The 18,418-nt window shown below is 57.1% G+C and overlaps 8 protein-coding genes across 8 annotated transcripts; 4 read left to right on the plus strand and 4 right to left on the minus strand.

The window, feature by feature from the left end:
- Nucleotides 1–389: 389 nt before the first annotated feature.
- Nucleotides 390–2,862, plus strand: GGTG_01530 (hypothetical protein; the record flags this gene model as incomplete). The annotated part of the gene is made up of 4 exons (XM_009219297.1): nt 390–618; nt 979–1,302; nt 1,366–2,190; nt 2,270–2,862. 4 exons carry the CDS (start codon nt 390–392, stop codon nt 2,860–2,862), a joined length of 1,971 nt encoding a protein of 656 aa, XP_009217561.1.
- Nucleotides 2,863–3,159: 297 nt separating this feature from the next.
- On the plus strand, nt 3,160–4,584 carry GGTG_01531 (hypothetical protein; the record flags this gene model as incomplete). The annotated part of the gene is made up of 5 exons (XM_009219298.1): nt 3,160–3,599; nt 3,667–3,838; nt 3,876–3,935; nt 3,959–4,494; nt 4,572–4,584. The coding sequence occupies exons 1-5, from the start codon at nt 3,499–3,501 to the stop codon at nt 4,582–4,584; spliced, it is 882 nt and encodes a 293-aa protein (XP_009217562.1). The 5' UTR covers nt 3,160–3,498.
- Nucleotides 4,585–4,892: 308 nt separating this feature from the next.
- On the minus strand, nt 4,893–6,383 carry GGTG_01532 (histone deacetylase phd1; the record flags this gene model as incomplete). The annotated part of the gene is made up of 1 exon (XM_009219299.1): nt 4,893–6,383. The coding sequence occupies one exon, from the start codon at nt 6,381–6,383 to the stop codon at nt 4,893–4,895; it is 1,491 nt and encodes a 496-aa protein (XP_009217563.1).
- A 407-nt stretch (nt 6,384–6,790) lies between these two features.
- GGTG_01533 (hypothetical protein) lies at nt 6,791–7,313 on the minus strand (the record flags this gene model as incomplete). The annotated part of the gene is made up of 2 exons (XM_009219300.1): nt 6,791–6,923; nt 7,213–7,313. The coding sequence occupies 2 exons, from the start codon at nt 7,311–7,313 to the stop codon at nt 6,791–6,793; spliced, it is 234 nt and encodes a 77-aa protein (XP_009217564.1).
- On the plus strand, nt 6,993–10,127 carry GGTG_01534 (hypothetical protein). The gene is made up of 3 exons (XM_009219301.1): nt 6,993–9,267; nt 9,355–9,402; nt 9,484–10,127. The coding sequence occupies exons 1-3, from the start codon at nt 7,940–7,942 to the stop codon at nt 9,527–9,529; spliced, it is 1,422 nt and encodes a 473-aa protein (XP_009217565.1). The 5' UTR covers nt 6,993–7,939; the 3' UTR covers nt 9,530–10,127.
- A 52-nt stretch (nt 10,128–10,179) lies between these two features.
- On the minus strand, nt 10,180–13,075 carry GGTG_01535 (UTP-glucose-1-phosphate uridylyltransferase). Its single transcript, XM_009219302.1, has 5 exons — nt 12,827–13,075; nt 12,302–12,591; nt 11,924–12,019; nt 11,774–11,850; nt 10,180–11,682 (listed from the first exon to the last, which is right to left on the minus strand). The coding sequence occupies exons 2-5, from the start codon at nt 12,419–12,421 to the stop codon at nt 10,392–10,394; spliced, it is 1,584 nt and encodes a 527-aa protein (XP_009217566.1). The 5' UTR covers nt 12,422–12,591; nt 12,827–13,075; the 3' UTR covers nt 10,180–10,391.
- Nucleotides 13,076–14,554: 1,479 nt separating this feature from the next.
- GGTG_01536 (hypothetical protein) lies at nt 14,555–16,090 on the plus strand. Its single transcript, XM_009219303.1, has 2 exons — nt 14,555–15,411; nt 15,491–16,090. Exons 1-2 carry the CDS (start codon nt 14,875–14,877, stop codon nt 15,626–15,628), a joined length of 675 nt encoding a protein of 224 aa, XP_009217567.1. The 5' UTR covers nt 14,555–14,874; the 3' UTR covers nt 15,629–16,090.
- On the minus strand, nt 15,037–17,239 carry GGTG_01537 (hypothetical protein). Its single transcript, XM_009219304.1, has 3 exons — nt 15,996–17,239; nt 15,595–15,892; nt 15,037–15,495 (listed from the first exon to the last, which is right to left on the minus strand). Exons 1-2 carry the CDS (start codon nt 16,719–16,721, stop codon nt 15,653–15,655), a joined length of 966 nt encoding a protein of 321 aa, XP_009217568.1. The 5' UTR covers nt 16,722–17,239; the 3' UTR covers nt 15,037–15,495; nt 15,595–15,652.
- Nucleotides 17,240–18,418: the final 1,179 nt, after the last annotated feature.

Below are 18,418 nucleotides of genomic sequence, written 5' to 3' on the forward strand. Positions count from 1 at the left end.
ATGGGGAGCCGCCAGGCTTTTCAATAGTTGTGTCTGTGAATGTCGTCGCTCATGTCTGTGCGAGACAAGACGGCTTGACGCGGGAGCCTCGACAGGGATGGTGCACACCCCACCCACCTTCCCGTTCAACTGATTGTTTTCCGCCTGTCCCGCCTCCCAACAGTGCTCGCCACGGCTCACAGGCACGTTTGACGCACATAACGAACACAATGCACGCACACATTGTGCAGTAGCATTCGGCCATCCATTCAGCCTGCCATTATTGAACACAATGCAGCGAGCACGCGCATCTGCGGGGATCTCTGCCAGTCGACTCGCTTCGCCAAGCTGTGGCACCAAGGCCGGGCATTCCTCTCCAGGGGGCTCAATTGGCTGCTTCACAAGAGATCATGTGGTGCCGGCCAGAGGCGCAAATTTTGGATGGATGGGCTCGGCGCGTCATCGCCAAAGGCGAAAAAAAAGAAGAAAAAAAAGTCACCTGTGGGGATGACAGAGAGGGGTTTGGTGGCATCCAGGCCCAGCCACTGCGTTCTTTCTTCTTTCTCTTCTGCACTTCGATGGCGACACAGGCAGACGCTTGTCCTTCCAGGGAACAAGAAGGTCGATCATCGGCCGGTCGTAGGTGGCTGGGTATTTGATTGTGAAAAGGCCCTCAGGGGCAAGCGAGCCTTCCTTCTCTCTCTCACTCTCTCTCATCATTTACTTGTGACTGGCCTTGGTTTTGTATCTATCTTATTTTTCTCTTGTTCCTGGGCCAGAACGCCCCTGTAGCAAGACCAAACGGTTGAGTTTAACCAACACTGCTTGTCCATCCATTTCCAGCAGCTCCGCCCACGCCCAGATCCACTCCACCGCCCAAAGTCTCCCTGTCTTGACTGACCCCTGCTGGAGGGCAGGTGGCCGCCACACGGGACCGGTTTCGCTGAAGCCGTTGCGTCAAAGTCTCCTGCTGGCCGCGCTGGCTTGGGCCTCTTCTAGGGGGACACTTCTCACCGAGACGGCCGAGCAAGAAAAAGGTGACCAAAGATATGTCTCTCAACCGCGTCTCCTCGCTCGGCGAGTTCGAGTTCGTCCCCGGTGATCCCGTAACGAGGTCCCGGCGCGGCTCCGACGCCTCGGTGCTCTCTGCCCGAGCTCAAAAGCTCACCTTCAACCCTCTCGTTGTTCCCGACAACAACGGAAATGTCGTTCACCCCGTTGCTCCGGCCGATGCCATCGGTGCCTTTGAGGTCCCTAGATGGAAGAGGATCTTGCAGATCGCCTCGGCTGTTTTCTACTGCGTCTTCGCATCGGGCATTGTCTGTGAGTCTTGAAGTCTCCCTCATAGACATAGTGTACTGCTCCGATGCTAACACTCACTTCAAGTTGGCTACGCGGCCATCAAGCCTGTGCTTAAGGGCGAGGGGGTTTACCGGGAGGTATGCTCCCGCGAATCTGTCGAGGGCCTCGACGAGGATACGTGTGTCGAGATACGCATGAACCTGATGTTTACCGTCGCTGCCGTCTCAACAAACGTGGCCGCCCTCCCGATCGGCGCCATCCTTGACCACGCCGGCCCGCGCGTCTGCGGTCTGCTCGGCAGTTTCTTCCTGGCCGGCGGAGCTGCTATCCTTGCCCACGCCGAGCAGCTGCCTTTCGACGGATACCTCGCGGGCTACCTTGGACTTGCGCTGGGAGGCCCCTTCATCTACATGGGTTCGTTCCACCTGTCCAACGCGCTGCCCAGGTCGGGCCTGATATTGGCCCTCTTGACGGGCGCGTTTGACTCATCCAGCGCTGTCTTCCTGATTTATCGGATTGTATACCAGGCCACAGAGGCCGGCTTCGGCCTGAGGAGCTTCTTTCTGGCATACTTGGTCGTGCCAGCTGCCATCATTCTCCTACAGCTCACGCTGCTGCCAAAGAACTCGTACAAGACGGTGGGAGAGATGATTGAGGGTATCAAGGAGCCCGATGGTCTTGAGGGGACTTGCGATCAAATCGATGAGCATACCGCACTGCTTCAGGAAGAGGCCAGGCAGCGGCGTGAGGAGCAGGTCGGGGAGCTGCTGGGCACGACCAGGATGGACACTCAGGTCAACCGGGAGGTGCGCCAGAACATCAAATCTGGTGTCTGGGGCATCATGCACAACAGCACCATCAAACAACAGCTGCTGTCCCCGTGGTTCATTCTCATCATGCTATTTACTGGTAAGCTGTCTGACGGGTCGTGTCTGGTTTGTATCTGGGAAAAGTGGAAACTAATATCCAAGAAACTCTGCCCGCCTAGTCATACAAATGACGAGGATCAACTATTTCGTGGCCACCGTTCGGCCACAGTACGAGGCCCTCCTCGGGAGTCACGACCGCGCCGTCGAGGTTAACAATTTCTTCGACCTCGCCCTGCCCCTGGGTGGTATTGTTTCCATCCCATTTATCGGCATGATTCTCGACAACACCAGAACCGTCACGGTCCTCATCACGCTAGTCGCGGTAGCCACGGCGATTGGCGTTCTTGGAGTTATTCCCTATGCGTGGGCAGCATATAGCAACATCTGTCTCTTCGTCCTGTACCGCCCATTCTACTACACTGCTGTTTCCGACTTCAGTGCCAAGGTGTTTGGCTTTAGGACATTTGGGGTTGTTTACGGAACCATCATCTGTCTCAGCGGCCTCTTCAACCTCTCCCAGCCGGGCTTGGACTATCTCTTCCATAAGACATTCCAAGGAGACCCGGTCCCTGTGAATCTTATACTGGCGTCGGCCGGCCTAGCGGTGGGAATCTCTCTGGTTGTATATGTCGGCACCAAATCTCGGAGGATCAGCCGCAATCTTCTTGAGCAAGAGGCTGAGTCGGCCTTTGCGGACCGAGAGGCATGCTGATATTTCTTCAGGCCTGGAATCATAACGGCACAATAGCAGATCAAAGGGCATTGATCAGTCCATATGGCGGTTTTTGGAAAGCGGAAAAATCGAGGAAAACAATCGCAAACAAGCCAGGGTCGGCCTTAGCCCAAAGAGGGAATTTTGAGCAACGATATATCTAATTTTCAAAAGAGGCACGCTCATACCTACGGGAATAGGGGTTGCCGACTGGAATACACCGGAACTCCTCGCTGTTGCCTTATAACACAACCCACTTCTAAATACAGCATCTCCTTGCTCTTGGGACAGAATCTATTCATGTTTGGCGCGAAACCTCTCGGGTGGGTGATGTAACGCAGCACAGCCTTTCGCCCCTGGCGATCGCGAAGTCGCGAAAATTGCGGACGGGTTTTGGACCAAGTGGTGGGCGCTCTTCTGCCTCGCCATCCCGACCGCCACCAGCATCGCCCTCCTCGTCGCCGACGCGGAGACGCGAGTCTTCTCCAGCCCCGCGTCCGACTTTATACGAGAGAACCGCGCCTCCACGCAGCTGGTGGTGCAGGTGTTATCGACCCCCTGACTTTGCTGCAGAGTCTGGCCGCCTGCCACCTGATTAAGTACGGCGGGATCCTCCATTTCGCCGATGGGCCGCACATGACGACGAGGCAGCTCCGGGGGTGGAGGAGCATGACGACGGTCAAGATCGACACCAACGTCTCCCTCGCCCACATCGCCCCGGCCGCCGCCGCCGTCGCGTGCGTCCGCCTTGCCCTGTCGGCGGTCTGGACCGGAGCTTTCGCCCTCCCTGACTACTGAGATGAGCATGGCCGTCACGGCCTTTGGCAGCACCAGCCTGACACAGGAATACCCGTTCGAGGTGGATGCCACAGGGCCGTCGGTCCAGACGCGCCAGGGCACGCTCGGCTACTCGGCGGGCATCAAGAACATCGACGCGCTTATATCTTTGGCCGTCTCGGCCAACCCCGGCCGGCGGGTCCGTCCGCAAGCACGCCAAATTCGACAACACGCAGTTCATCTACGTCGGCCGCACCGTGAGCTACAGCTACAACGAGAAGGGCTACGAGGCCGTGGTGGGCTGCGCCCGCAGCGCCAGCACCGCCTTCACAATCTGGGGGCCAAATCCTCGGGCGCGTGTTCCCGGTCGTCGGCGGCCAGCAGGACGCATCGGGCGCTCAGCGCGACGCAATGCACCGTGGAATTTATGCCTGCGCGCTTCAGCTTTAACGTCAGCCTGGTCGACCGGAACATCTCAGTCGCCAAAATCGAGCGCGGCCTGGGACGCGCGGGCGCGGTCCCGGATGTGGACCTCGAGAGGAGCCTAACCACGGCCCTGATGCGGCAGTTCCAGATCATATCCAACCACCTCACTAACCTGTACGAGTTGGTGCTGGGCAACGCGCTGCTCGCCAGCGTTGCGGCGTGTAACAGTTCCAACAACGCCGCCGAGACGGTTTCCCAGGAGCGAGCCACGCTCGCGGGCGTGGAGAACGCCCCTGGTCGTTATAACGGACGACATGCTCGCCAGCTTCCGAGGCGGAGCCCTGGGCGCCGGCGGGGAGACGTCACCAATGTCGAACCGGCACTTCGGATCCAAGAGAGATCTAAGCTCACCGTTGTTGCACGAGCGGCGTGTCAAAACGGGCGCCTGGGAGATCGGCAACTCAGACGAGGACGTTACTGTAGAGCTGATACAACTTGATGAACAGGGCCAAGACATAGTATTGGTGATGAAAGGGGGGAATGCTTAGAGCCCAGGCCACCGCCAAAGATACATTGGGAAAGGGGTTAGGTGATTTTATCCAGGCCACAGCTGTATGCCGAATAAAAACTGCCTAAAAATGACAATGCCAAGTAGTATCATTTCTCATCTACCAAGCTCTCTACCTATCCAAAAGCCAACCTGAACCCAATCACACCAAGGCCAGCCGAAATAGAGAATATTGCACGTCAGTCCAGCAAGGGCCGCCGAAGAGAATGGATATATATATATATATATATATATAGGCACATATCAACCATTCTCCGCCTCAAAACTCCATCGCCACGCCGACGCCCTCCTCCTTCGCTTTCCTTCCGTTCTCGTCCTTCTCCTCCATTTCTTCCTTGATCTTCGCCTCTACTTCGTCCCTGATACCCTGCAGGTCCGGTGGGATGGTGGAGTACTGGACACTCGGAGCGCTGTTGACGAAGCGCATCTGTTCCGTCACGTGCTGCACAATCTCGGCCAGGCGCTTGTTGGGATTCCGGTTCTGGCGGGGCTCGCCAACGACCTGCTCGAGTGTGGGCAGCAGAGTATCCTGGCGGAAGTGGTCGCGCCAGGGCGTGTGAAGCGGGATGGTGGGGTCGATCTTGGTATGGCAGTCGATGGCGATGCTCGTTTCGTAGGCCCAGGCGCGGGCGACGTTGCGGGGCGTATAGCCGCCGCCGCCAAAGAGGATCATGGGGATCCCCAGCTTCTTGCAGAAGGCGACGCAAGAGCCGTGGCCCTGGACCTGAAGGTTGAAGCGACCAAGGCGATCGCCGGCGAGGGAGTCGGCACCACACTGAAGCGCGATGGCGCTCGGCCGAAACTTCTCGACGCACTGGCCGATAACGTCCTGGAACAGCCGCTCGTACTGCTCATCCGTGATGCCGTCGTTGAGCGGCACGTTGATGGCGTGGTGCGCACCCGGGTTGCGCTCGTTCTTGGGCCCGTTCTCGTCCAATGCTCCGGTGCCGGGGAAGAAGTTCTGGGGGTCGTATTTGTGAAACGACACGGTCATGACCCGGTCCGTTGAGAAGAAGGCCTCCTCGACACCGTCACCGTGGTGCACATCGATGTCGATGTACAGAACCCTGGGGTAGCACCGCAGCAGCTGCAGTATTGCAATAACGATGTCATTGATGTAGCAGAAGCCTGACGCCTCGGATCTCTTGGCGTGGTGCAGCCCGCCACCCCAGGCGATGGCGATGTCGGACTCCTTGTTGCAGATCTTACGGGCCGCATCCAACGATCCGCCCGCCGACATGGAACAGTAGTCGTAAAGGCCCTCGAACAGCGGGCAGTCAGAGCCGCCCAGGTTGAACTTGAGGTCCGGGTTCAGGTTGTCCACATCTCTTGGCACTGGTTCTGGGGCGACGGTGGCGAGGAACTCCAGGTAGTCGCTGGCGTGGAACATGTTCAGCTCCTCGTATGTGGCGGCACGTGAGATGTAGTTGTCCATGGCAAAGGACATGCCGTAGGACATGATCAGGCTTTTGGACAGGGTAAGACGCCACGGCTTCATGGGGTGTGTCTGGCCAAAGTGGTGCTTCTCCATCTCCGGGTTCGTGTGGAACGAAACATTGTAGCCTTTTGGCCGCGTGATGTTGAATTCCTGCGCAGTCCGCTTTACCTTGTTGTAGTAGGTGGCATTTTCCATATCGCTCGCATGGTCTAACGGCACAACATAATCCTCCACTACACGGTCGTCGGCGTCGACATTGTGTGGGAGATAATTTGGCCGCGGGACCCGGTATCTGTACGAGTCGATATCCATGGTGGAGATACGCTGTGTTTAGCCTCAGGATGACAGCACCTAAGATGGAACAGAAAACAAAGGCCCCTTGCAAGGCCGGGCAGACTGGCGCGCAAGTCCCAGACAGGCGGCAAGATGCCCGCTGAGTGTCGGTAGGTACCCAAGCACGACCTAGGGCAGGCCTCGGTTGTGTGGTAGTAGGCGAGGAAGGATGGATATCGCGGGCGTAAAGCACAAGAGGTGAGTCGCGAGGGAAAAAGTAAGATGATGCCGCGAATGTAACTCGAAGCTTTACTGTGACAAGAAGCCGTGACCCCTGCCTGCCCAGTGTCGCTGTCGTTTAGATGGTCGTATGGCTGTTCGGACTGCACTGTTATTCGATGTTTCCTTGGATGCCTGCCGCAAAAACGGATGATGAAAACGCGAATTCAGTTGAGCCTGGTGCAGTGCAAGTTTGTGACTTGTGACTTCCATGGCTTGCCTTGGAGCTCCACCTTCAAAGTGGCAGCATCGCGGGTGGGGCCGCTGGGGTACAGATGGGCCAGTGGCTGGAACCCACCCCTGTCAAAAACGCTAGTTCAGATTGAGTCAGTTCAGATAGAGGAGGCTGAAAGTTTTGTAGGGAGCCCAATTGGCTAGCCCCTTCCACGCCTTTAAGCGTTCATTTCTTTCCGCGATTACCCAGCACCGCAGCACGCATTTCACACCCCACTCCGCTCCTGCCCGTGTCGAAATCGATTCAGAGACATCGAGAAAAAGAAGCCCCGTGTCTTTTGCTGGTCTTAACCTTCTCTGGCCTTCGCTGCCCAGGCTGTCATCACTCGGCAGGCGCAAATCCCCTTCTCCCCACCTCAACAAACACTTCAAGTCGGGCGTTGGCTGTGCGGCGGCAAGGGTCTTGTCGGGTCTGGGGCCGTCACCAGCGAGGCAGACCCGGTTTCTGCGCTCCATTTCTCACTTGCCCTCTTCACGCCGGTCGAGGTGAGCCGCTCAATTTATACAACGTACCTGCTCCGCTCCGAGCCCCGTCGCGCCTCCCCAACCGCCACCATCCCTTGTCGCCTTGCTCGGCCCACGCTTCTCTACTTCTCTATTTTCCTTTTCTTTCCTTCCTCGACAATCTCCTTTCCTGCCTCGCACATTTTCGTGTCTCGGCGTGGCCTGCTCTGTGCTCTTTGGCGACAAGTCCCATGCATTCTCATCACCCTGTCGCGTCTGGCTAGACTAGGTTGCCTGCGCCCCCGCTGCCTCTTTGCATACCTGCCCGCCTCCGTTAGCTGCTCACACCACCCGCCTGGCCTTGTACTCCCACACTTGGGTGGTATTTGCCTAGTATTAGAGAGGCGGAGGCGCTGAGCAGGGCGGTATATATACACCATCCGTGTTACCACACTGGGTGTCTTGCCACTGCTTCGTCATCAAGCACCGCAGCCGACACCTCGACGTACTAGCGTCGTCACTACTTGACAAGATCAGAGGGGCTCCACATCAAGCCTGCCTATCTGCGTGTCTTTGCACTATCGCCGATAACGGCCCGTTACTTTTCTCTACTCCCGTTTCAGCGGCTGTTAACAACGATGCCTAGAGACGATCTCTCCATCGACTTCGTCAAGAAGATGCCTCAGGGCGAGGCCCTGGACCCGTCCATGATCTTGGATGACTGGACTCACCGCGTGCAAAACTTGCCCGAGGAGATCCGGTTCATCCAAGATGAGATCGCGGACAAGGATAGGCAGTACTACGACTGCATCAAGGCTATCGAGGAGCGGGATGCTCGCATCCAGAAGTTTATCAAAACCCATGGAAGCCATGAGAAGAATCCACGCGAGGAGAACCTCCGCAGCGTCATCCGGGAGAATTTCGCCAAAGCAGACGTCTTGTCGGCAGAAAAGCTCGCTTTAACCGAAAGGATGACGATGATCATGGACAAGCACCTGCGCCAGCTGGACATGCAGATTAAAATGCTCTACGACCGAAACGAGCCCGGATTCACTGACCCGGATGAGCTGCCGTCCCTCTTGCGCCCAACCGCGAGCCAGACGGCCCCTCCCTCGCGAATCACTCTGACTGTCAATACCAACATCGCGTTGGTATCGAACCAGGTGCACCCCTCCACAGCCGCTACCCCATGTACCGTCCGCGTCGCAAGCGGCTCGGCGCGGGGGGCACACGCAACATCGGCTTCAGCCCCAGCCACTCCCGCCGCCAGCATGATACTCGGTCGCCAGGCCCGTGAGATGTCTGCTGGACCCGGCAGCGGCGCCCCTAAGAGGGGGCCGCGGATCAATAGCGGACTTGGAAATGTGCCAGCAACATCGAGCAGCCTCGCAAGGCACTCTTCGCTGGGACCCGGGACGCCAAAGGGCCACCAGACCGCAACCGGTGCGCAGCGGGCAGGCAGTGCAGGCCCCAGGGCCTCCATCAAGGGCACGTCGTCTGGGGGAGCTGGCCGGAAGTCTGGAACGCCGTCTTCTTCGCATAGTCGGAAGAAAAGCACACCCGCAGCCACGGGCGCTGGTGTCAACAAGTCAGGACTCTCTCGGGTCAAGCGGGTATCGGCGAAAGCGTCGCCATCTTCAACAGTGGACTCGGACCTGTCCGATGCCGCGTCACACCAGAGCGGCGACGAGCGCAGCTCCCGCACAGGAACGCCGGGCGTTGCGCTCGGGTCTGCTCCTCAGCACAAAGGCACAACTGGCACGGCTGGCAGGCCGGGCTCGGGGGTGGCGCGCCTTAAGAAGGAGCACAGGGGCTCGGCAGACGAGGATGACGAAGACGAAGAGATGCTGGACATCGAGGACGACGAGGCCGGCGACGACCGCAAGTACTGCATCTGTCAGAACGTGAGCTTCGGCGACATGGTAGCTTGCGACAACGCCGAGTGCCCTACGGAGTGGTTCCACTGGTAAATCATATACCCTACCCTTTGTTCTGTCTTGGGAAACAGGGAGCCTTGCTTTAAGAGAGAGGTCGCTAACGTTTTGGAACACAGGGGCTGCGTTGGTCTCAAGGCAGAGCCTACGGGACTCTGGTATTGCCCGTAAGTCAACACGTCTTTCCCAACCCCATCGGCTATCTTTCATAGACCCCCTCGATCTACAGGCGCTAACTCTGAAGATAGAATTTGCGACGAAACGATGAAGAAGAACGGGAACAAGGGGAAATAGGAGCTCCCTGACCGCGAAATTCAGCGGGGCCAGCAGGGACGAACACCAGCGCAGCAGGAGCGCCGCCCCAAAGGCGGCGTCGAGGACTGTGTCGTGGTTCGCACCAGCCTCGATCCGCCGCCCGCCGCCGCCTCGGCGCAAAGTGAACCACTGCAGCACCTGGATGTCTCCGTTCCGACGCGCAGAGGCCCGGTCGTGCTTAGAGCGCTGCGCCACGGGTCACGCCTGCCACCCAGGCCTGCCAAACCTGTCGCGGCGGCGGGCACAAGATATGGCCCGGACGAGGGATCGGTCTCCCGTGACATGGAGGTCACTCGGGCTGCCCTCGGTTGCGGCAGCTAACGTGTAAAAGAAGGATCGTGGGCCTCGGTACATGTGTCGCCCACGCGTGTTGAGTGCGCACGTAAAGGCTACAAAATACAGCGCGACCCGACGAGTCGAGCTGCGAACTACATAATGAGGAAATCGAAATAGGTGGTGGTCATAATAAATGGATTTTGCTCTGCCTCTTATACAGTGTCTTGGGCCGAGAATAGATATCCACGATAGCAAGCAGATATACGAGATGACCAACAACAGATGTGCACTTATCATGCAGCTTGGGCTGGCCATCAACCAGGAAATCGGGCATGCCCAAGAACCCAAGAACCCAAGAACCAAAGTTTACGCCTTCTCACATACCTTCTTCAAAGAGGCCTCCTTTTATTATACGACATAGCTGTACTAATCCGGGGGTACTGCCGAGCGATTACCGTAGCGGCGACGCCTGGTCTTTTCTAGAACCGGCCAAGCCCGCCCGTGAAGATAAAAAAAAAAACAAATATGTACCCGCACACCAGGGACCCTGGCTGGGTCGACCTGCTTAGTGCTCCAGGAGCCTCAGACTCCCCTGCACCACGACGTTCTCCAGTATGGATCCAGGCGGAATGTCTATCGTCTGACCCTCGGTGGCTACGATGATGACGGTGCCCTTGAGGGTGACGCCGCGGCCCAGCGTGACACCGCCTGTGATGGTCAGGTGGTCCAGCTCGATGATCTTGGGGATCGAGGCGATGCGCTTCTGGAAGTCGGAGACCTTCTTAAAGTCGCTTCCAAGCTTAATGAGCGGGGCGTCGCCAAAGCGGCTCGAGCTCATCTGCAGTTGGCCATGCTTGACCGTGTACAGGTCCGACTTGACCAGCATGAGGTCAGAGCACGTCTTGACTGGCAGGAAGCGCCTGCGGGGGACGTTAACACCGTGGGCGTTCTTGAAGTGGCGGATGGCCGCGCCCACGGCCGTCTCCAGCTGGATGATGGAAATGTCCGACTCGCCCTTCTTGTCGCCGGGGATGGTCTTGCCGTTGGGGATGATCTCCATCTCGAGCTCGTCGTTCTCAACGACACGCTTGATGGCATTGACGTTCATCCAAATGTTGTTGGTGTTGAAGTACCGGAACTTCTTGATACTCTTGAACTCGTTGACGTGCTCTTTGGGAACCTGGGCGATTTCGAGTAGTCGGACAGAGCCCTCGTAGTCGATGATGGTACCACCCTTGACATCGGCCTTGGTCTTGTTGGTGAGCTCCATGACGTACTCGGCTTCCGACTCGACCATGTGCTGCAGGATGCGCAGGTCGACAACGGCACCCAGGTTGTCCACATTGGACAGGAAGATGATCTCGATGCCGCGCTCAATGAGCTTGTCAAGGATGCCCGAGTTGTAGAGCGACTCGAAGACGTCACCGTGGCCAGGGGGGTACCAGGCATCGATAGACGAGTCGAAATCCTTCGGGACGGGCAGGAGCGAGTCCTTGAAGATACGGGGGTACCTCGACTGGTTGAAGGTCAGGATGTCGACGTTGTGGCCCTCGTACTTCTTGATGATGGCCGCTGTGTCCTCGTCGGTGTTGAACGAGTTCATCAGGATGAAGGGCACGTTGGTGCCGTAGGTGCGGTTCAGATGCTCGACTTGCCGAACCGATAGGTCGAGGAAGGACATGCCGTCACGGACCTCGATGACTGACTTGGGACCGACACATCCCATCGAGGTACCGAGACCTCCATTCAGCTTGAGCACGGCGAGTTTCTTCAGGAAGCCGACGGACTCGGAGTTTGCGAGATCGTCATAGTCCACAACCTGGCCTTGGGCAGGCGGTGCAATACGGTCCCAGTCACTGTTTAGACACACAAAACACTATGTCAGTCGCGTTTACCTCACCAGGGTCATGTTACTCGGTTTCGTTGAATTGGTTGTTTGAGACATACACTGTGGTACCCTTGGCCTTGTCGTTCACGTATCGCCGGAAGAGGGCAAAGAAGTTGTCCATTTCCGTCTCGAAAAGCTACGAAAGACAAACTAGAGTCAGTCACATCGGCATTATATACGGAGGGACTCTGGGGAGAGTGGCGCCTTACCTTCTTCTGCTGGGGGTCCGTGACGGTCTCGCCCAGGCCGGTCAGGGCGTTCCGCATCTGCGCTGCCGCAATGTTGGTCGACGTGTTTTCGAACGCCTACATTACCATCTCGTTAGCGTTTGAGCACCCCGTAGACTATGCGAAACGGGTTGTGCATATAGGTGCATGATGGGCATCTCCAGTGGTATTCCTGACAGACACCGGCGCCCTCCGGAGCTCCAGACTATAGTTCCGTCTTCCTGGACTGGCAGCGCGTCCTCTAGCGGCGCCTCAGGTCTGACTTTGGGCGGGGGATGTGTGCCTCAGAGCGAGGGGAAAGGGAAGGAATGCGTAGCAGTCGATGTCGGCCGAGCCGATATGCGGGGCTAGTCTACTCACCATGTGGGAGCGAGTCTTGCCGTGGTGGCGTTGGGTGAACTCGGCGTCGCCATCCTGTCCATCGTTGGGCTTCAGATGGGAGGGCACCGCGCTCCTGACGGCGTTCTTCAGGGAAGCCATCTCGTCGTTCGTTACTGCGGAGGACGCAGGCTGTTTGGTTCAGAATGGACTTGATATATTATGAGGTAGGTGGGCGGCGGGCTCTCGTCCGGTGGTGAGCTAGGTGGTGATGGAAGAGGCAACGAGGAGTGGCGGGGCAAGGCAGGACTAGAAAAAGAACTCGAGTTGGGCTGAAATCACTGTTAGCAGGCCATCTACAGTGAGGGAGCCGGTTCCCGGCGGACGGGCGGAGGCGCGTTTCTATCCATGCTGGGCAGGCGATTGACGTAATGCATGCTGGGCTGCGGCTGGTGAATCAACTGCGGGCAGTGGGAGGGGGAGCTCTTTTGGAGGGGTACACACCCACTCCCACTCGAGCGACGCAACGTTGAACCAAGCTAAGACGAAGGGTAGGATGCGACGTACCGCGAGACCAAAACTGTCAGTCTGATGTTGGGGTTGACCACAGCAGCGCAGCTGGACGAAGCGATAGCTAGGAGAACAGAAGACCCGTCGGCGGCGAGGCAGGACTGAACCTATGTATTAATTACGCTTTCCCAGGGAGCTCCCTCCTGAGTGTCCGTCTACCCACCACAAAGGTCCAGTTCACGAGTCTTTCTCCCCGCAAACAAGCGGGCTTGGTTCCACACAGTATCCAGAAACGCCAGCCTCTCCAGAGGACCAGGAGGCCTAAGAAGACCTGCGGTAAGGCCCCTGGAGCGCCTTAGTGCGAAGCATCCACGCCTATCTATCGCCTCGTCAACGTGATGGGCCAAGAAAGCAGCTGAAGACCGGAAAAGGCCCAAGCGTCGGGTGTGCATCCGCCAAATCCCAGAAATAGGAAATGTGGCGCTCGGGATATGCAAGGGTTTTCGACGGGCTAACCTGCCTGGGTGCCAGCTATCGAAAGCCCCTGTGCTTTTCTAACGTGACAGACGATATCGCACGAATACCTTCATCTATGCTGCCTATATTCTTCTAATCCCGTCCAAGCTGAATGCTACCCGGTCTTTCGTCGTTGTTGGTCTTTTTTTCGTTTCCTTCGTTTTCGCTATCACCGCACGGAGTAACTACTAGTACCTACCAGGTCGTCGTCATCCACAGCCCACCTAGCGTTTTGGCTGGTTGGGCTTTGCACGCAAACGGGCTACGAAATGGTTCCAGCCCGTCTTGGCAGATGTAGGTACCCAAAAAGTACGAATAGCTTACCGTGCAGCATTGGGATTTCCGTGAAAGAAGTCATGGTTGGGTGCGGCTTTTTTCTTCTATTTTTCCCAGTGACATCTTTCTAGACCTTAATGGGGTAGCGGCCCTTGCCTCCATGACTTTGCCACAAACGATGGCTTGTTTGCGACATCAATGGAAAACGGACCGAGCTTCCATTCCGACGATAACTTTACGGGTTGGCAATATTGCCTCCTTTCATTCCCATAATCCCTCAGCTTCTCCAGCTGCCTCATGCCCAATGATATTGAGCAAGCACATCCGTGCCTGATAGATAAACCCAAACCCAAGAACGGCATATGTCCCTAGCTAGCCTGCCCAAGCAAGCCGGCGACCACCGGGCAGCTGTCATCACAATAGCCGGTGCCAGATGCACACCACCCTGGTCCGCGTTGGGCCGGCCGCATCCATCTGTGCCTGGTTTTACAGCCCAGCAAATCTTTGGCAGTGGAGGGGACGGGCTGCCATCAGTGCCCCAGGCCCGCTCAAATTCGCAGGTGCATTCCGTTGCGGTTCCATTTCTGCCAAATCAAACCCTGCATGCCAGGAACGTGTTTCTTTGATATCGGATCCTCTCAACCACTGCGGTTTCTTCTTTTTTCGTCTTCTCTTTTCGCCCCAACCGGTTCAACCCGATCATCTCAATCTCGTTCCAGAATGATGTGGCAAGGACAGGCCGGAGCCTGGTCCGGCATTGGGTTCGGAGCATTCTCCATCCATCACTTTTCCAGGCGGTCAACGCGGACAAGGGTGCGGACGTCGGCGGTATACCGCGCTAGGCCCGAGCATTCGCGGTCTGGTCAGCTAGCGAACCATTGGGAGACCCCAACTCTGTCCAATGGGTTGAGTGGATTGCCCCTGAATGCGCCAGAGGGGCGGCGTCCACACAGTACAACCCCCTGGTGCTTGTGTCCAGCGCCTCCATGGAGTGGCCCCAGCTTGCACATGGAGCCAAAGTCTCCCGTAGCGTCGGTGCGGCCAGCTGGTAAATAGGAAGCGAAAACGGAACATACGAATACCCATGTCTGCCGAGACAGGCGGCAGCGCAGTGGCAGTCCTATTCCCACACCACATAGCACTAAATACACTGACCCCGACTCGGAGTGCGTGGACGGACTCCCGGCATGGATTTTCGGGAACCAACGGCGGCTGATAAGCGCATCTGTCCCAACGCAAATCCATCTTCAGCCGCCGCTCTTTGCCCATCCCTCTAGAAGTCGAATCACTATTGATATCTCCCACACTTCCCAATGAGAAGCATCAATCATGAGCCTCCGCCATATTGGCAAGTCAACGTCCCCGAGGAGCTTCGGTTGCGCGAGTGTCCCGAGTTCTTGCTCTCGCTATCCGACAAGGACCGTGGAATCATCAGTACGCCAGACTCAGACTTCACCCCCGATACCTGGCAGGATGTAAGAAGGAGTATCGAGCTCAACAGGCTTGACCTTTTTCAGAGGAAGCCCTCGGACCTGCGGCGCTATCTGGAGTACAATTGGGGGCTGAAACGAGACTACGGAAGCGTCATGGATTTCATCCTCGCAGAGAGGTTGGCCTGGGAGTCACCCATTGTCCCCTTGGGTAGTGTCCCCTTCGAACACCCAGACGATGTCAAGATACTTCACAATGACTGGCCTTATGGTATCGATGACCGGATTGTCCACCTAGTCGTTTGGACTCGCTTCGAGCTCGAAGATGATCCGATCACAGACGACCTTACAGACAAGGCGCGGGCAGAAATTGACGCCTTTGTCGACAGGACCTTTTCTCCATCTGTGTCTCGAGACCATGTAAGAGACTTCAACCCCAGCCATGGTGATAGCGAAGGGGGGTGTTCCATGTTGCTGACGCCTGCTGGCAACTACCTAGTACATCTGGTTCAAGAACCGGAAGTCCCTCAAATCAGTTCATGCTGTCGAGCATTTCCATGTGATGCTGTTCAACCCAGACCCTCTGTTTATCAGCCAACTCACCAAAGGCGACGTCCCTCTCAGCAAGAGAGTTTAGGAAGAAGATATTATGACTTGCGGCTCAGCGGGTTTGATTCAGGACCCCTGGAATATCATGCGGGCCTGCGGCACCAGCCCGGATCTCGACGGACGGCGCGTCCGCGAAGGGAACTGCGGTGGGCTTCTCCATGGATATCTTGACCTGCCAGCCGAGAGGGCCTGAGTATGTCTGAGTCGCAAGTGGTCTGAAGTCTGCCATGATCGCGCGTGCGAGGTGTGACCCAAGAGCCTCGAGAGTCTCGAATGCCGACTCTCCGATTATCTGTAGTTGAGAGGTTAGAATATCGTGTCCGAGACGAGCGAGATGACAGAAGCAAAAAGCTGTGTCAGCCCCCCAGACCGTGCCGCCCAGCAGGATTGAATACATTGACAGCAAGCGCCTCAAGCGCGGTGTACGCATCCGGTGCGTAGTCGAACTTGTCCACCTCGATGTCCGTGACTACGAACTGCTTGGCGAGCCTCTCATTCGGGTTCACGCCAATCAGCGTCGGCACGCGCAGGCCGTGGAGGCGCAGGCACGTGCCGAACACGTCCACCCTCTGCAGCGAGCCATCCTGCTCAAACACGCTGGTCGCAGTCAGGCTCACGCCATCGCCCAGCAGCGACGCCTTGGGCAGCGTGACCGTGACGGACATGAACCGCACCCTCGACGCGTCCAGGAACGGCGCCCCATCCCCGGCGCGGCGCGACGGTGAGCGCGCGCCATCGATGGTGAGCCCCGTCAGGCCCGACCATATCGTATCCAGCACGTCCCTCAGGCTCCTGCCGTTACCGTCGTCGGCGTCGTCCTGGCCGGGCGGCGGCTGCCGGTAGCGCTCCAGGCTCGCCAGTATGACCTTGCTCAGGGTCCCGTAGTGCACCGTGTCGGCGGCGACCGCGTCGGCCGCCGAGGAGCCCTCGAAGGTGTCGCGCATCGAGACCTCGGCCGAGACGAGGAGGGGCTGCGCCTTGGAGGCCCGGCCCCATGCGTCCTGCGCGGCGTGCACTGTCGCCTGCAGGTTGCGGACGCGCACCACGGCGTAGGGCTCGCCGGCTGCGGCGCGCACTTGCCAGGAGCTGCGGATGCGGAGGTCCAGGGGTTGACGCTCCATGACAGTTCTTATCTGAGGGTCTCTCGCAGGGTCTGATTTCTTCTTTGGTTTCTTCTCCGTCTTTTTTTCCAAGTATGTGGGGTGGTGTGAGAGCTGCGGTGGGAGAGCCGAAAAGATTGAACAGCGTCGGAACAGCAAAGGTTTCACCCAACTGGCTACCTTGAAAGTACTTATCCTGCAGGCGACGGCCGCTGTTCATGGTGATAACCATATCATTCGGTCATTACAAGCACGTAACTAGTCAAACTAGTATTGAGATGTTTGAACGCTGTAAGTTCGCAATCGCAAACCACGGATATTTTGTTCCCCGTGGTTAAGTACTGAACCATAATGCCCATAGGTCCCCAAGTAGTAGCTGTCTTGCCGGCAGTGGGCAAACAAATCTGCAGCGCGGCCGTGATGGCATTATGTTTCTTTGGTTCATTTTTAATATATTGTCAATCGAAAATCCGAAAATCGATCGATCTCTGACAAGTCCATGGGCCTCATAGAGGAAGAGCAGCATTTATATCACCCAGTGCCATACTTCCCGCATCATCAATCACAATCAGCCAGGTGCCTAGATACCACGAAGCCGTCTTAGGTACTGTGGATATAGCATTACAGTCATGGGACAAACGGTTGGACTAACTGACACGGCGATTTCCATGTTGATGCGCTCACACACATTTCGAACACATAAAGGAAAAAAAATGACAAACGCGAGACGATGGAATAGCACACTGGAAGATGCTGGTGGCAGTTCTGATTGGTTTCGAGTCAGGGCTCCCTGCACACCCAAGTACCGATATGGTGCAAGCGAGGGATGAGGATTGCGAACAGGCGGGGAGAGGTGACCAAGCCCAGCATAATCGCACGGGTTCCTCCTTTTAGCGTTGGTGCATCCGGGTTGGGTGTGATATGTTTCTGTGACTGCGCGGCACGTGGATGTAACTGCTGTCAGTCTTCTCCAGAACCCATCGCGGGCAGGGCCGATTGGGGGGTAGTTTGGCATAGTTCAATGTTGAAGGGTCATGATATGATTGGTAGGCAGAGTTTGGGTCGTCTCTGGCTTTGGCATATGGGTGGATTCGCCCAACTTGAGACATGCAGGATACATTGAAAGCTTGACCGCGGAGATAGGGCCGCAATATGAGTCAACATCAGGAAGCAATAAACGACATTGTTGATAAGGCTTGGTGGCCTGTGGTGTGTTGTTGTGTTCCGTGATCGCCACACATTGTGCGGGTGGTCAGCCCAGCTCTGAGTCGTGCAGGCAGACCTGGCGTCTCGGATTGATAGACGGGGGATGCATGTTTCCAGCCCAGTCGTTGGCAGAGCGACGATCGATCCGCGAGATATTGAGGTCTGGGCATTTGGCCGCACAATTGTAGGCAGGCCGTCTGCCTTCGGGAGGGAAGGGATCCCTTGACGACACACCAGGTACAAGTACATGTACATGGCTCTGGATGACGAGTGTTTCCCGCCATGGAAGCGAGCTCTCTTGGCGATTCGCAACGCAGCCGTCGAACCGTGATCTGGCTGGAGTAGGACTTGCTATTACATGCATCGCCCTCGGAGCAGGCCGTGCAGAGAGGGGCAGAGACACTAGGACAGGGTCTCGGGGCGATCGGACATGGCGGCCTTCTGTTTGGCCAGCGTGGGACACATCTGTCAGGTTGCGGCTGCCTATCAGCAGATACCCGCCGGCAGCTTAT

The sequence above is a fragment of the Gaeumannomyces tritici genome, assembly GCF_000145635.1.
Source record: "Gaeumannomyces tritici R3-111a-1 unplaced genomic scaffold supercont2.1, whole genome shotgun sequence".
Classification (NCBI taxonomy): Eukaryota; Fungi; Ascomycota; class Sordariomycetes; order Magnaporthales; family Magnaporthaceae; genus Gaeumannomyces; species Gaeumannomyces tritici.